The following is a 13,491-nucleotide window of genomic DNA, read 5'->3' as shown; positions in this document are numbered from 1 at the left end:
TTGCTGTTTTTCATTCACAAAGGTCTGGCTTTGCCCAAAATGATCTGTAATGCCAGGACAGTTTGGTATTTGTTTGGTTTTGTTTTTTTTTTAAATTAAACTGCTGGCTGATAGACTTCAGATCATTCCTCACATAGTCAAAAAACCCACAACATTGGCAGGCTTGAGTAGAAAAAATAAAATTTAAATTAATAATTAAAAAATTATTCATCTCTACTGGATGAATACGGGAACAGAATCTTTTCCAGTTTCCTGAACTAAAAGGAATTTGGTCTTGACCTTTTGTTGTCCCTGGCACATTTTGTGACTTTGGACCAGTTTTATCACCAAGTTCAGTCCCGAAGCAAAAAAGTGGAATTCATGAATTGGAGGAATTCAGTTTTTAATGCGTGTCCATGAGCTTAGTTTTGACGCTTTTTGGCAAGTATTTAATCTCTTCTGCTCCTGGGCTCTGTGAGTTTTACTACTTTGTTCCTTCAGAAATCTTAAACTGTTTTTCCCACTGCAGGTCTGTGTAGAACAGCAGATTTCTTGCCACGTTTCTCCTTCCAGCTCTTCCTCAAAACTCTTCCTGTGCCATCCACTGACGCCTTTCTAGCCCCCAGTCATCTGCTCGAATCTCTAAAAGATGTGACTCATGTTCCATTTTTATATTCATCTTCACATGACTCCTGAATCTTTCTGTGTGCATTTTTGTTTGTTTTCTCACTGGGTTGTAAATGAGCTGTTGTCACATCTGGTTTCTTGGGTAGGACTTTGGCCTTTCAGTTACACACCGAGTAATTCTTCCCTCCTTTTCTGGTTTATAATCCTTACCTAAAGGAAGGGGCTGAATGTGAAAGCCTTAATTTACTTAATGCAACAGTTGTCTACAAAAGAAGTTGCTTCAAACACCAATTGCAAAAGCATCCAAATGTGTGGATCCTGAAAGATCCAGTATTGCCCTCTCTGGTGAGCGTAGATAATGTTTAGTTGAAGCACTGATGTTTATTTTCCATTTTTTTAAGAGAAGAGGGAAAATACTTGAAAACACCAGGAGCTTTATTGAAGTGGACATACTTTGCTTAAGGCAATACAGTTTATTATTTCAAAATAACACCCAAAAAAGAGTGCATCTGTGAATAAAGTCACATCTTACCGGGAATTCCTCTCTAAATCTGAGAAACCTGGCAAACAGCCTTAGCTAAAAATACCCAAACCTACATGAGTTGTGCTTTGACTGCTGTGCTTACAGAACATCTGATGGTGGTAAAAGCAGAACTAGGGCTGTCCAGAGCACTCATGTTCTGTGCAGTCTCTGACAGGAACTCGTGATGGACTTTGCTGGCCAGAAAGGACATGTCTGCTCTTTCCTGCAGTGTCAAAGTTACCAAGGATGTGTCTTTGAGACTAAAACCTTGCTTTAATGGACTTTGAGACGCAGACCTTGAGGTTTGGTTTGTTCACAGCCTCATTCTGCCCATTCAGCTCCCTCTGTTGGAGGCAATTCTGTTTCCAGGGGAGGTCACCTCAGTTTTGAAGTTGAAGCCTCAGATTTCACTCTGGAAAACTTGGTCAGTGTGTTGGTGTCTCATGCGTGGGTGTTGTACGTGTTGGATTTCAGTCTCCCACCTGAGGAACAGAAGGTTTCAATAGACCTCAAGTGGCTGAAGCCCTGGGTTTGGCCATCAGGCCTTGTCTTTCACTGCTGTGGTCTTTTAATAGAGCAACAGAGAATTGCAGCAAAAAACTGAAGAGAAAAACTTTGTAAATTTTGTTTCAGAATTGTTGCCTTGAACCTTTGGTCAAGGTTGGGAATGGTTTGTCTCCCTTGGCAGGGAGGGTCAGTACTCTTTGTCATTCTGACATGACTGCCCAGGTCCCTGATTTTATCGTGGCCAAAATACTGGGCTTGGAAACCAAACCAGGAGCTGGTAGGTAACAGCAGCTTGAAAAATGGGCTGATGCCTAATTGATGTGGCAGAAGGAATGAAAGACTCATGACAGCTAAGAAAAAAATTGGGCTTTTCAGTGCCTACCTCAGGTTAGGATGACTGCCTGTGTCTTAGTGGAGGAAGATGTTTTTGTAACTTTATTGAAACTTGTTCGTAAAATGTGCCTGAATTCCTAAGGAAACAACCACTGTGAAATCTTTAAAAACCAAATGGAGATTTCCAAAGTGTAGAAGTTGCTATTAATATTTTGGCCGTTCTGTGGCATCTTTTTGATGCATGAATGACTTTGAGAACAAGAACGTGTTCTTAATTATAACACATTGTCAGGTCTCTTTACTGCTAATTATTTTACAAGGTTGAGAGAAGAGTTTAAGATGAAAGTTGTGGGGTTACTTGCAAAGTTTTTGGTAAAACCAATGGAGTTGAACCTGGTGGGGAAATTTGCCCTTAAATTGGATTTGGCAGATCTCATGAGTGTCTAAGGCAGAGGCCAACCCAACTGGAAAGAGCCTTTCAAGGGTGACTAAGATGTAACTAAATTACCTTTCTGGGAGGTGGGGAAAGCTGATGTCAGGAATTAACTTTCCTTATTTTAGGCTTATTAAAAATAAAATAATACATAAATATTAAAATTATTTTAATGGTCTTATTTATGGGGGTTTCACTGTGCTTATGTTAGTACTTCTGAGTGTTTGATTGTCACAATAATGGACAGCTTCGTGTTTTTTTTTTTTTATTTTTCATGTTTTGATACTTTGGTCAAGGCATTAACATTAAAAATCATTCAAAACTTTAATTCATGTTCAAACACCAAAATAGATTTGAAATGAGGTTAATGAGAACAGTGAGGGGGGAAAAAAAAAACCCAAGCCCAAAACCAAAACAACCCCAAAAACTGTTCATTTTCCCATTGTATTTTAAACAAGGAAGTCTGTAGAGCAGCAGAAAACAGGACACGTGGGCAGGTGTGAAAGTCAGACTGGGGCTTGTTGCACTGGTTCCAGTGCCCTTTGCTTCAGTGTAACTGGTCATTTTGAGATGAGACTGGGGAAACTGGGCTGCCAGGGCAGAGACCACTGGCTGGGCCCACTGGTTTTTGCTGGGCAGTGGGTCATTTCTGCCTAACTTGTCAGAATCAGCCCATGGTTATCAGGGAATGGGGTAGTGGTGAATTTGGCATTCAGACTAAACTGAGGTTAAACTTACACATATTCAAAAGAATAAAATGATGTTGGAGTGCACACACTGAAAAATGTCAGTCCTATGACCGAAGCTCTTCCCGCAGTCGGGACACTCACAGGGCTTCCCTTATCAGTGCGTCTGTTGGTGTCCGGTAGGGCACTGGTAGGGCTTCCATTACTGGTGGGTCCATTGGTGTTGGGTCACATTAGAGCTCTGAGTGAAGCTCTTCCCACACTCCCCACACTTGTAGGGCCTCTCGCCGGTGTGGATGCGCCGGTGGGCAATGAGGTGGGAGTTCTGCTTGAAGCCCTTCCCACAGTCAGTGCAGCGGAAGGGCCTCTCATCCGTGTGCGTCCGCTGGTGCCTTAGGAGATCTGAGCTGGTGTGAAACCTCTTCCCACATTCCAAGCACTTGTAGGGTCGTTCCCCAGTGTGGATGCGCTGGTGGGTGCGGAGGGTGGAGCTCTGCCTGAAGCTCTTCCCACATTCCCCACACGTGTAGGGCCGTTCCCCAGTGTGGATGTGCTGGTGCTTGAGGAGGTCGGAGCTCTGCCTAAAGCTCTTCCCACACTCCTGACATGTGTAGGGCCGTTCCCCAGTGTGGAAACGCTGGTGTTTGTGGAGACTGGAGCTGCAGTTGAAGCTCTTCCCACATTCCCCACATATGTAGGGCCGTTCCCCAGTGTGGATGTGCTGGTGGGTGAGGAGGTGGGAGCTCTGCCTGAAGCTCTTCCCACATTCCAAGCACCTGAAGGGCTTCTCATTGCTGGGAGGCTGCTCAGGGAACACCAGCTCAGAGCTCTGGCTCAAGCTCCGGCCGCCTTCCCGGCACAGGCTGGCTCTTTCCTCCTCACAGCACCCTGGGATGGCTTTGGAGCCCCTCCTGCGGGGGGATCTCTGGCCCTTTTCCTCCCCGCTGCCTTCCTGTGCCGTGGAGCCCTTCAAAACGGCCTCTCCCACCAGGGTCTCACGGGGGGATTTGTCCTCCGGGCTCTCCGTCCTCAGCTCGGGGCCTGGGGCAGGAAGCAAGAAGGACAGGCAGGGGATTTGCCTCCGGCCCACAGGGAAGGCCAAGGACATCCCCCCAACTCCGGCCCCGGCAGGACGGCGGCGCCAGCGGGGTTGTCCTGCAGCCGGGGCCATGCTGGGCTGACAGAGCCAGCACAACACCCGCCCAAAGGGACACTGACTTCCTCCTCACCTGCCTGGGGGGCCCAAGGCATCTTCCTCTTCCTCGCAGCCTCCTCCTCCATCCGCCCAAGCTTTGGGAAGGACAAATCCTGATGGGGGGAAAACAAGGGCTGAGCGTGTTGGCTTGGGGGTTCCTCCTGCCCAAGTCCATCTCTAGAACTCACTGGGCATCCTGTGTCCATAAAAACCTCCAAAACACCAAGATTCAGCCCAGAAAAACCCAAACCACCAGCCAGATTCAGGCAAAAACCCCTTAGAAATAGCAAGAAAACCCTCACCACCCCAAACTGCAAAAAGTTGAGATTCAGCTAGAAACTACTCCAAAATATGAAGATTCAGCCCATGAAAAGGTGATGAGGACTGAATTTAACCCTCCAGCAGGAAAGTCGTTTAATTTCAAGCTCATCTTCAAGGCGTGCCCTAGGATTGGAGCCTGGGCTCTAATTAACCTCTCCTGTGCTGCCAAACAGCAGGAGCTGTATGGCCAAGGGACAAACTGTGATTCCTGTCAGTGTCCATGGCCCCTGTCAGTGTCCTTCAGGGAAATTGGGAGGAGGAAATGAAGAAATTGGTTTGGAACTAAACCAGTGTTAACATGGGAAAAACCTCCTTCCATGGAAATAAAACTTCGTTTTTCCTGGGATGAATGAGCTCATTCGGGGATGAAGGACTGGGATTTCTGTGGACACTTGTGCTGGTTTCTTTGGACACTTGTGTTCCTTCAGAGAGCCCCTGGAAACACTCTGCTGTTCACTCCCAGTGCCACCAGTGCCTGGGTCCTGTCTGCAGCAGCAGATTGCAGTGGGATGGGAGAAATGCTTTTCTGAGCCTCTGGGCTGGACACAGGCACAGCCTGACCCTGAACCCAAGGGAAACAAAGACAAATTCCACGGTTTTAGCTGGAGCAAGGGTGGAGGGGTTTCCTGAGGGCAGCACTACACCAGACTTTTGCGTGTGTGTGAGACAGGCAGAAGCACAAATGCCTGCACAGCCCAGAGCAGTCAGTGTGGGGCTGTGCTTGCTGCTGCAGAGACCCCCAGGGAACAAACCCAGGCAGTGGTTTGGGTTTATTCCTTGCTCTGTGTCACTGGAATAGAATGTTCCACAGGAGCTCTGTCCCCCTCTGTGGCACCGGGTGGCTCAAAGCTGAAGAGGGAGGGGGTCAAGTGCAAGTTCCCTTCTGAAGTGTGTGTCCCTAAGGAGGACACTTGTTCTATTACTGCTTATTATTTGTAATATCTTATAGAGCTATCATACAACACCTAAGGATGGATTCTATAGAATATGTGCCATATATATGATACAGAATATATCTGATTATTGCTTTATCTGCCTGTCCAGACAGATATTGTGTATGCAGAGATTGTATTTGAGGGATATGTTCCTCACAATACCCTGTGAGTTCCACTCCCAAGGCCAGTAAATTCCTGAAGCTCCCCCTTCTGTGCCCTGCAGGTTTTGGCAGATTTGCAAGAGCAGGGGAATCATTCCCTGCAGCCCCTTTGCACTGTAGGAAATGGGAGCCCTGTGCACATCCTGCTGCCTCCAGATTCCATTCTGGGTGTGGGAAAGACCCTGTGGGGAGCAAAGAAATGCCTGGTTCTGCAGGAGCTGCAGATGCTCAAGGGGCAGCAGGACCAAATCAGGGGCCTGGGGGGGCCTGGGGGGCTTTGGGATCCAGGAGGGTCCTGAAGGAGCTGGGGAGGGGCTTTGGGGATTGGGGGTACAGACCAGCACAGACCAGGACAGAGCAGTACCTCCTCACTGCTCCCCAGATCTCTCCTGGAGCTGGGCCACGTTGTCCTGGGACACCTGAGCCCCCCCCAGTGCCCCCCCAGTACAGCCCAGTGCCCCCAGTACAGCCCACTGTGTTCCTGTCCCAGGGTGCCAGGTGATCCCTCTTTGGGGGGGTTGGAAGGGATTTGAGGGGGGGGCTGGGGGAGATTTGAAGGGATCTGGGGGGGTTGGATGAGGATTTGAGGGGGGTTGGGGGTGTATATGGGGGAGTTAAAAAGGGTTTTGTGGGCATTGGGGCATCAAAGGGATCTGTGGGGGGAGGAGATTAAAGGGAAAATTGAGGTTGAGGGACATTTGGGGGGGGTTAAAGAGGCCTGGGGGGGGGGAGGGGCTGCACCAAGAGCAGGTGATTCCTGTGACCCTCACTGGTGTCCACGAGACCTTCTTGGTGTCCCCAGATCCCCCCTGGACACCCCGAGACCCCCCTGGTGTCTCCAATCCCCCCAGGGCCTCTTCATGGCCCCAATTCCCTCCTTGACACCCCCAATTCCACTGTCCACAAACCCCTCCCCACTGTCCCAAACCCCATCCCTGATGTCCCCAACCCTCCATCTCACCCCAGGAGCCCCCCTGGACCCTCTGACCCCAAATACACCCCCCCCCATGCTCACAGAAAGGCCAAGGGCATCTGGGGACACGTTGGGGACAGTTGGGGGGCTTTGCAGGGCACTGGGTGATTACTGGAGGATACTGGGACACACTGGGGGGAACCCGGGGGCACTGGGAGGGACTGGGGAGTTACTGAGGGACACTGGGAGGGCACTGGGAGGGACTGGGGAGTTACTGGGGGATTACCAGGACACGGGGGGAGACACTGGCAGGTTACTGGGCCATACTGGGGGTTACTGGGTGCTCACTGGAAGATCACTGGGCCATCCTGGGGGGCAGTGGGAGGCCACTGGGACACACTGGGTGGTCACTGAAGGGGTCACTGGGAAGTCACTGGGATATACTGGGGTCTAGGGATCCCCTTACCCAGATGTGGTACATTTCCCCCCCGGATTTTGGGGGCCATCCCTAGGACCCCTTCTTTTTGGGGCTGGGGGACCCCCTGGACCCACTGCTGGGCTTTAGGGGACCCCCCAAAATGCCCTCAAAACCCCTGAAAGCCCCCCCTCGACACATCAAAACCTTCTCAAGGTCCCCTCAAATGCCCTCAGAGATCTCATCCCTCCTCAGCACCCTCTAAACCCTCTCAGTGACCCGCAAAACCCACCCGGGACCCCTCAGTCCCCTTTAGGGAGCCCCCAATCCCCCTCAGAGACCCTCAAAACCGTCTAAGACCCCGTAAACCCCCTAGAGACCCCCAAAACTGCCTAAAAGGTCCCGCCAGGACCTCCAAACCTCCTCAGAGACCCCCAAACCCCACCTGGCACCCCCCAAATCTCCTCAGAAACCAAAACCCCCTCAGAGACCCCCAAACCCCTTCAGGAACCTTCAACCACCCCCTGAGTCCCCTCAGGACATCGAACTCCCTCAGGGACCCCTCAAAACCTCCTCGGTTATCCCCGAACCCCCCCGCTAAACCCTCCCGAGCCCCCCCGGGGGACTCACAGCACTCAGAGCGAACCGCAGGCCCCGCCGCCATCACCGAGTCCCGGCTGCGCGCGCACCGCGTTCAGAGAACGCCGCCGCAGCCAATCAGCGCGCGGCCACGCCCCCGCAGCCCCGCCCCTGCCGCGTTGGCTGCCGGGAATCGGTGATGGCGGCGGGTCGGTCGGTGAGCTCTGAGTGCGGGCGGGGGGTGCGGGAGAGCGGGGTCTGGGGATCCCCTCGGGGGCTGCGGGGAGCGCGGCTGGGGGGGGAAAGGCTGGAGGGCTCGGGAGGGTTTAGCGCGGGGGGTTGGAAGGTTCGGAGGACCCTCTCGGGGGCCGCGGGGCCCGGAGGCCTCCCAGGAACCCGGAAGGGTGATTCGATTTGTGAGAAATTCCTTCGGAGAAAAAAATTCAAAACCACCCAACTAAAAAAAGAACCCTAAAAAAAAGAAAAGTGAGAAAAAGATCAAGGAAAAACTGCAAGGGCGAGCATGATTTTATTGCTTTGCTTCAGTTTTTCCTTGGTCTCCTCCTTCTCAGATTCTTTGCTCCCTTCCTTTACAGAAAGCTCTTCTGCTGTTCTGTGGTTTTGTGGTCCCTTAGGGGCTTTTAGAGGTCTCTGAGGAGGTTTTGGGGGGGTCTCTGAAGAGGTTTGGTGTCGTGAAGGGACTTAGGGGGGAGGTTAAAGGTCCCTGAAGGGGTTTGGGAATCCCTGAGGGAGTTTTGGAGTTTCCAAGGGAATTGAGAGGTCCTTAGGGGTTTTGGGGGGGTGTCTTTGAAGCAGTTTTGTGGGTTTCTAGGGGGATTTCGGGAGTCCAAGACAGTTTTGAGGGTCCCAGAGGGGGTTTTTGAGGTCCCTCAAATGGCTTGGGGGTCCTAGGTGGGTTTTGCAGGTCACTGAGAGAGTTTAGGGGATCTTGGGGGGGAGATGAGGTCTCTGAGGGGATTTGGGGTGTTTTTGAGGAGGTTTTGATGGTTCCAGAGGTGGATTTCTGAGGGGGTTTCTGGGGTTTTGCCTGGATTTTGGGGGGTCACCGTGTCAGTCCTGTCTGGCCACGGCCAAATAAAACTCCTATGATGCCATTTCCCATCCCACCACAGCGCCTCTGCCAGCCCAGCGGACCGACCCTAGAGAAAGGGGATCCCAATTCCCCCCTCGAACCCCAGAGACCCCCAAAACTCAGCACACAGAGACCCCAAAGGAAGGGGGACCTGGGTGTCCCCTAGAGCCCAGCAGTGGGGTTCAGGGGATCTCCCAGACCCCAGGGGAGGGGTCCTGGGGATGCCCCCAAAAGTCCTGGGGGAGCAGAACTGACGAAGGGGATCCCAGTGCCCCCAGTATAGCCCAGTGACCTCCCAGTGACCCTCAGTATGGCCCAGTAACCTCCTCAGTGACCAGCCAGTGTGTCCCAGTGACCTCCCACTGCCCCCCAGTATGGCCCAGTGATCCTCCAGTGAGCACCCAGGAACCCCCAGTATGGCCCAGTAACCTCCCAGTGTCCCCCACTGTGTCCTGGTAATCCCCCAGTAACTCCCCAGTCCCTCTCAGCATCGCTCAGTTCTCCCCAGTCCCTCCCAGTGCCCCCTGGTTCCCCCCAGTGTGTCCCAGTATCCCCCAGTAATCCCCCAGTGCCCCACAAAGCCCCCCAGTTGTCCCCAACATGTCCCCAGATGCCCTTGGGCTTTCTGTGAGTAGGGTGGTGGTGGGGGTTGTGGTCAGAGGGTCTAGGGGGGCTCCTCGGGGTGAGATGGAAGGTTGGGGACATCAGGGATGGGGTTTGGGGACAGTGGGGTTAAGTTTGGGGACAGTGGAATTGGGGGTGTCAAGGGGGGAGTTGGGGTTGGGGAGGCCCTGGGGATATGGGAGACACCAGGGGGGTCTCGAGGTGTCAAGGGGAGAACTGGGGACACCAAGAAATTCTTGGGGACACCTGGGGGGGTCTCAGGACTCACCTGCCCTTGGTGCAGCCCCTCCTCTTCCCCCCCAGGCCTCTTTAACCCCCCCAAAATGTCCCTTAATCTCCATTTTCCATTTAATCCCCTCCCCCCACAGATCCCTTTGATGCCCCAATGCCACAAAAACCCTTTTTAACTGCCCCAAATACATTCAAAGACCCCCAACTCCCCCCAAATCCTCATCCAACCCCCACAGGTTCCCCCAAATCGTTCCCAGCCCCTCCCTCAAATCCATTCCAATCCCCCTCAAAGAGGGATCACCTGGCACCCTGGGACAGGAACACAGTGGGCTGTACTGGAGGCACTGGGCTGTACTGGGCGCACTGGGGGGGCTCAGGTGTCCCAGGACAACATGGCCCAGCTCCAGGAGAGATCTGGGGAGCAGTGAGGAGGTACTGGTCTCTACTGGTCTGCACTGGTCTGTACTGGTTTGTACCCCCAATCCCCAAAACCCCTCCCCAGCTCCCCCAGGACCCTCCCAGAACGAAAAGCCCCCCAGGCCCCTGACTTGGTCCTGCTGCCCCTTGAGTGTTTCCAGCTCTTGCAGAACCAGACATTTCATCAGCAAATGTGCAGGTGACACCAAGCTGGGGGTGTGTTGATGTGCTGGAAGGCAGGAGGGCTTTGGAGCACAGATGGTGTGAGGAGAGGCTGAGGGAGCTGGGGGTGTTGAGGCTGGAGAAGAGGAGGCTCAGGGGAGACCTCCTGACTGTCTGCAAGTCCCTGCCAGGAGGTTGGAGCCAGGTGGGGGTGGGGCTGTTCTGCCAGGAAGCAGCAGTAGGACAAGAGGGCTGGGTCTTGAGCTGTGCCAGGGGAGGTTTAGGTTGGATATTGGGAAGCAATTTTTTGCTGAGGGAGTAATCAGGCCTTGGAATGGGCTGGGCAGGGAGGGGGTGGAGTCAGCGTCCCTGGAGGTGTTGAAGGTGAGAGTGGATGTGGCCTCAGTGCCATGGTCTGGGAAGCACAGTAGGGTTGGATCCAGGGTTGGACTTGATGATCTCGGAGGTCTTTTCCAACCTGATTGCTTCTGTGATTCTGTGATTGCCATTCCTATGGCAGCACATGCTTGAGGCTCTATCCCCAGGGTGATAGAGATGTCTGTCCATATCTATCTCCAAGGTTAGTCTGTAAATGTGTGGTGTTAGAAAAGCAGGCTGAGTTCTGGGCTGGTTGTAGAAGGAGAAAGAAGCCCAGAGGCCAGTGCAAGCAGGCAGCCCTCAGCTTGCACATGATGTCCCCTCCCTGCAGGTTCCTGTCCTTGAGCCCAGGCCCTGAGGTGAGGCTGAGAAGTGGCGCAGAGGTGAGCCCAGAGCTGTCCCTGAGGTGAGGCTGAGAATAAGTGCAAGGCAGAGGTGCTGCTGAGGAAGGAGAGCCCCGTGGTGGGGAAGAGGGCAAAGCTGTGAATGCCCTACCCCGAGAAGGTGCTGTGTCCATCCCCTGTGTGCCAGGTGAGCTGGGGCTTTGCTGCAGAGCTGCGGGCGCTGATTTGAGCGTCTCCAAGTGCTGAGATGGTGGGCACCCAGGAACACAAACTGTGCCTGGCCACGGAGCCTGCAAGGAGGAGCAGAGACAGCCGTGGCAGTGTGTGGGGCCAGGTTGTCCGTGTGCCTTCCCCTGCAGGCCCTGGCTGTCCCTGCTGGGCCCCTGTCCATCCGCCCCTCAGTAGGTGTCCATCCTGCACACCTACTCTTCAGAGCTTGACACACTGCAGACTTTGCAGGGAAATCTGTGTTGGCAGCTGCATCCTGAGCCCGAGGGCCATTTGTGTCCCCGAGTGCTGATCCATCCTGGGGACCCAAGGGATCCTCTGCCATTCCATCCATGCAGCAGGAGTCACCCTCCTGCCCTTGACTCCCTGCAGAGGAACAAGTGCCATCTCTCTGTTTGGGAGAAGCCAGATGCTGCCCCTGGGCCATCAGAAGTGGTGCTGAAGCCTCTTTCAGCCCAGCCCCGGGTGCAGTTTTCTCATCCCCTCACCGAGTGCCCGCTCCCCCAGCCGGCACTGACCAACCAGGGTGTTTGGCACACTTGGTTTGGTGGTTTGGAGAAACAGCCCCGGTCTGGCAGGGGGCCAGATAACCTCGAGGAACAGCCCTGGCGAGGTGCCCACACTGGCAGGGGGCCAGGGGATCGCTGCTCCATGGAACCGGCTGGAGCTCTTGGTGACCCTGAGCTGAAGGGCCTGTGACCTGTGGATGAGTCCAGGATGGAGCAGAGACCCCCCTGCAGCCCGGGAGGAGCCCACGCTGGAGCAGGGGATGCCCAAAGGAGGTTGAGAGCCCGTGGGAAGCCCCTGCAGAGCCGAGGGAGCAAAGCCCTGGTTTCCAGGGCTGCCCCCCACCCCAGTTTGTTGGGTTTAAGTGCAAACTGCAGCAGGGCCGTCCCTTGGCAGCAGCCGGTGCCGTGACACAGGCTGGGAGATGTGCCAGCCCAGGAGGGACTGAGGGCAGGGGGTTCGTAGGGACCATCCAGGGCCCCTCGCTGCCCACTGGTGGAGAAGAGAAGACAATGCCAGGAGGAAGGAACTGGCTGGCCCAGAGGCACAGGAGGGAAGTCAGGCACTCTGAGCCGTACCTGGGGGGAAGGAATTGCAGCAGGGGGAGATCAGCACCACCGACTCCTTGAGCACCTCCTCAGCAGGGCCCCCAGACTGCCATGGAGGGAAGAACTGCAGCTGTGACTGATGGGCACAGGGAGGAGAGAGACAGCCAGCAAAGGGGGCTGGGAGCGGGAAGGGATAAGCTGAGAAGGTGACGGGATAAAGAACTTGTGTCGAGGTTTCTTAGTCAGTCAGAGCGATTTTGTGGCACTTCTCTGCTCGATGGGGCCGGGGAGGCAGCAGTGGGACACCCCAACCCACAGCCCCCCAAGGACCCCCAAAAACATTCAGAGCCCACCCAGGATCCCACCCAACCCCTCCTCTGAGGGGACTTCTCTGGGCACTGGTGGTGCTGCCCCCCCGGCTGCGGGCGAGGAGCTCTTGGGTGAGCGGGGGGTGGGAAGGGGGAGGTCAGTGGGAAAAGGGGGGTCAGAGGGGACAGAAGGGGTGGTGGGACCCCCCTAAAAGTGGAGAGGGGCTCTGAGGTTTGGGGGATGATGGGAAATGGGTGGGAGAGGTCAGAAGAGTGGGGAAAGGGGAGAATGGGACCCCTAAACTGAGCATGAGAGGGCTGGGGAGTGGAGGGATGATGTGGAAAGAGGAGGAGAGGGAAAAAAAGTGGGGGTTGGGACCCTAGAAGTGATTCTGGAGGGGCTGGGGATTGAGGAGACCATGAAAAAGTGGAATGAACAGGGAAAAGGGTGGAAAAAGGGGGGGTGGTCTAGTGGGTCCAACGGTCCCATGGGGGTCTTTGGGCACAGGGGGGTTGGCAAAGGGAGGTGACACCCTGAGCTCCCAACTTCCAGTGGGGTGCTGGGGGCTGCTGGATCCGATGTTCTCAGGGAACAGACATTTCTTTGGGCCAAAGAGTCCTAAAACACTTGGCACAGACCACACTTTACCACCGTCTATTCTCCAACTACTCTGCTGGTTCAGAGCAGCACAGTAGGCCAGTGGTGACCCCTGGGATCCCTGGGACAACCAAGTGGAAACCCTGGAGAGGGGGAATGTCTGGGAACGTGGCACCTGGAAGGCAGGAGTCAGAGGAGAAGGGACCCTTGGCACCCCCAACACTCCCAGCATCCCGAAGTGGGACCCCCAGCATCCCAGACAGGGGAGACCCTCTGAACTCCAGAGGGGAGAGACCAGAGAGGGGGAACTTCTGAGAGAGATTTTTTGGGCAAAGCTTCATATTTGGGAGTATTTTTTGGTTGAATCTCAACTTTTTACAGTTTGGGAGGGGATTCATCTCGCTCTTTCGGAGGGGTTTTTTGCCTGAATCTCGGTTTTTGTTTTT

The 13,491-nt window shown here is 54.1% G+C and overlaps 1 protein-coding gene across 1 annotated transcript; it reads right to left on the bottom strand.

Annotated features, from left to right (window-relative positions):
• Positions 1 to 3,290: 3,290 nt before the first annotated feature.
• On the bottom strand, positions 3,291 to 4,555 carry LOC135406413 (zinc finger protein 239-like). Its single transcript, XM_064640807.1, has 2 exons — positions 4,318 to 4,555; positions 3,291 to 4,129 (listed from the first exon to the last, which is right to left on the bottom strand). The coding sequence occupies exons 1-2, from the start codon at positions 4,487 to 4,489 to the stop codon at positions 3,291 to 3,293; spliced, it is 1,011 nt and encodes a 336-aa protein (XP_064496877.1). The 5' UTR covers positions 4,490 to 4,555.
• Positions 4,556 to 13,491: the final 8,936 nt, after the last annotated feature.

This window comes from Pseudopipra pipra, chromosome W (assembly GCF_036250125.1).
Source record: "Pseudopipra pipra isolate bDixPip1 chromosome W, bDixPip1.hap1, whole genome shotgun sequence".
Taxonomy (NCBI): domain Eukaryota; kingdom Metazoa; phylum Chordata; class Aves; order Passeriformes; family Pipridae; genus Pseudopipra; species Pseudopipra pipra.
The sequence above is the reverse complement of the archived record's forward strand: the minus strand, read 5'-3'. Positions and strand labels throughout refer to the sequence as shown.